Source organism: Lactuca sativa, chromosome 5, assembly GCF_002870075.4.
Source record: "Lactuca sativa cultivar Salinas chromosome 5, Lsat_Salinas_v11, whole genome shotgun sequence".
Classification (NCBI taxonomy): domain Eukaryota; kingdom Viridiplantae; phylum Streptophyta; class Magnoliopsida; order Asterales; family Asteraceae; genus Lactuca; species Lactuca sativa.
The window spans coordinates 96,717,818-96,719,840 of NC_056627.2; the positions used below are offsets into that span (position 1 = coordinate 96,717,818).

Consider the following 2,023-nt stretch of genomic DNA (forward strand, 5'->3'; position numbering starts at 1 on the left):
TAGTCTTCTGTCCTCTGATTTTCTCATGTTTCCACATTAGCAAAAACCCATATATTTCGCAACTTCGATCACAGAAAAACAGCAACATATATTGATCGTTTTTATTTTAAAATATTAAAAGTCCAATGCTATGACTGGGTATATTTTTCACATACAATGTCTTCATAAAAAATTAAATAAAACTTACCTTAATAAATTGATTTCTTAATCCCTTTTTTGGCATCAACTAAATTCAACATCGAGATAAACAAACAAAAAAAAGTGTAAATATACGATGGAAATGATCAAAAATTAGTTGAAACTTACATTAAAAAGAAGAAGCCATAGGGGCTATAACATCATATGAATCTAAGAGTTTTAGACTTTGTTTTTTTTTTTCTACATTGATAAAGGAAGAAGCATCCTTCTCTTTTTTTTGTGGGCGAGTTTAACATGCTTTGTTACCTTCATACATAATAATAGCAACAATGTGACACTTCCTAATACTAAAGCAAGCTTCAATTGTCTGAAATATAATGAAACACCTGAGAAAACGAAAAATGCAAGAATCACAAGTTCCCATATTACAAAAACCACCACATCCACCCTGCATCCAAATAAATGAAAAGTGTTAAGACACGTTGGATTCGATTATCATCTTTGTTAGTAAAACAATACATAATACAGATAAATTCATCATAAAGAGGCAGAAAATGATTAAATGTAAAAAAGTTGAATAGTTTTCATATCTGGCACACTGCTTATAATTAAAGCAAATAAATTACATCATACAAAAGATATGCAAGTGTCCATGGAAAGACTCAATTAAATCATATAATGATGATGATGATGATGATGATGATGATTATGATAGAACAATATGAGTAATGTAAGGATCATTAAGAACAAGGGTAATTCCATTATCCTCTTCAACTTCCTTGGGTATGTTAGATAGTAAAAGAATCTGTAATAGTGTAAAGTAAATGTCAATTTTCAGCTTTCTGTTGAATGTTGATAAATACTTTTGTTATGCTACATAGCAGCTAATATAACCAATAAACTGCAAGCCAATTCATCGGTTTTTTCCTCTAAAGCCGATGTGAAAACAATCAAGAAACATTCTGAGAGGTGAAACAGCTACAATACACTTGAGCTAATGAATCAATTTAACTCAAACAAAATAGTATACAATAAGCCCTAAAAACAAAACATCCATACGAAAACAATTGATCAAAGAAACCCTAAAATGATAGATATAGTACCTGGAAGTATACAGATTAGAACTGGGAGTAAATAAGGAGACGGATGCCCAATCATGCTTCGTTCGAATTTGATACTCTCTCAGCTGTTCGACCAGATTCGATCGCGTAATTTTCTTCTCTTGATGCGTAGAATTCGAACGCGATAACATAGTTGCGTTTCCGCCCTCTTCCCCGGTAAAAATATGTTCTTTATACGCTACAGTGGGTGACAGCGAACCTGTAGGTATGAATTTAACAGATCCGTGATGAAAATGAAGATCATATAACACTCAGAAACCCTAGACGCCGGAAACCATCCGCAAGTAGCCGTCGGCGAGAGAAATCTGAACTACCGGCGGATGAAATCGGCGAAGAAGGGGGCGAGGAAAATAGAAAACGGTCGGCGTCGACGTTCCTTATTTAGTCAGCGGTTTAGAGATTATTCGGGATAACATATTCGCCCCCTGCAGTTTTGCACTTTTTCAAATGTGCTTGAAAAAACCTATATTTCACAAGAGGTAAAAAAACCATCTTAAAATTTTACAGCTATTAGGCATGGGTGCTTAATGTTGTAGAGGAGGTGGAATTGGCACTCATCCATGCCGATGAGGCAATTCGAACACCGCCCCGGCTATAACACCTCGTTGATTCGTGTGGAGATGGAGACGCTTCTTAACGTCGGTGGAGAAAAGAACCAGTCATATGACCGTTGTTAAACGGTTTTGAATTAAAAAAATACTTGTAAATAAGTATCAACTTACTCATTTTTTACAAAATTCTTTTCATTCTTTTTATTTTACACA

The 2,023-nt window shown here is 34.4% G+C and overlaps 1 protein-coding gene across 1 annotated transcript; it reads right to left on the reverse strand.

Annotated features, from left to right (window-relative positions):
* Window positions 1-281: 281 nt before the first annotated feature.
* LOC111880184 (uncharacterized) lies at window positions 282-1,622 on the reverse strand. Its single transcript, XM_023876592.2, has 2 exons — window positions 1,242-1,622; window positions 282-586 (listed from the first exon to the last, which is right to left on the reverse strand). The coding sequence occupies exons 1-2, from the start codon at window positions 1,388-1,390 to the stop codon at window positions 379-381; spliced, it is 357 nt and encodes a 118-aa protein (XP_023732360.1). The 5' UTR covers window positions 1,391-1,622; the 3' UTR covers window positions 282-378.
* Window positions 1,623-2,023: the final 401 nt, after the last annotated feature.

Bases quoted from the DNA above. Each gene is read 5' to 3' on its own strand.
- LOC111880184 (XM_023876592.2), bottom strand. From the start codon at position 1,390: ATGTTATCGCGTTCGAATTCTACGCATCAAGAGAAGAAAATTACGCGA. The intron at 587-1,241 runs GTACTATATCTA...ATTTGGATGCAG, and splicing joins TCTAATCTGTATACTTCCAG to GGTGGATGTGGTGGTTTTTG.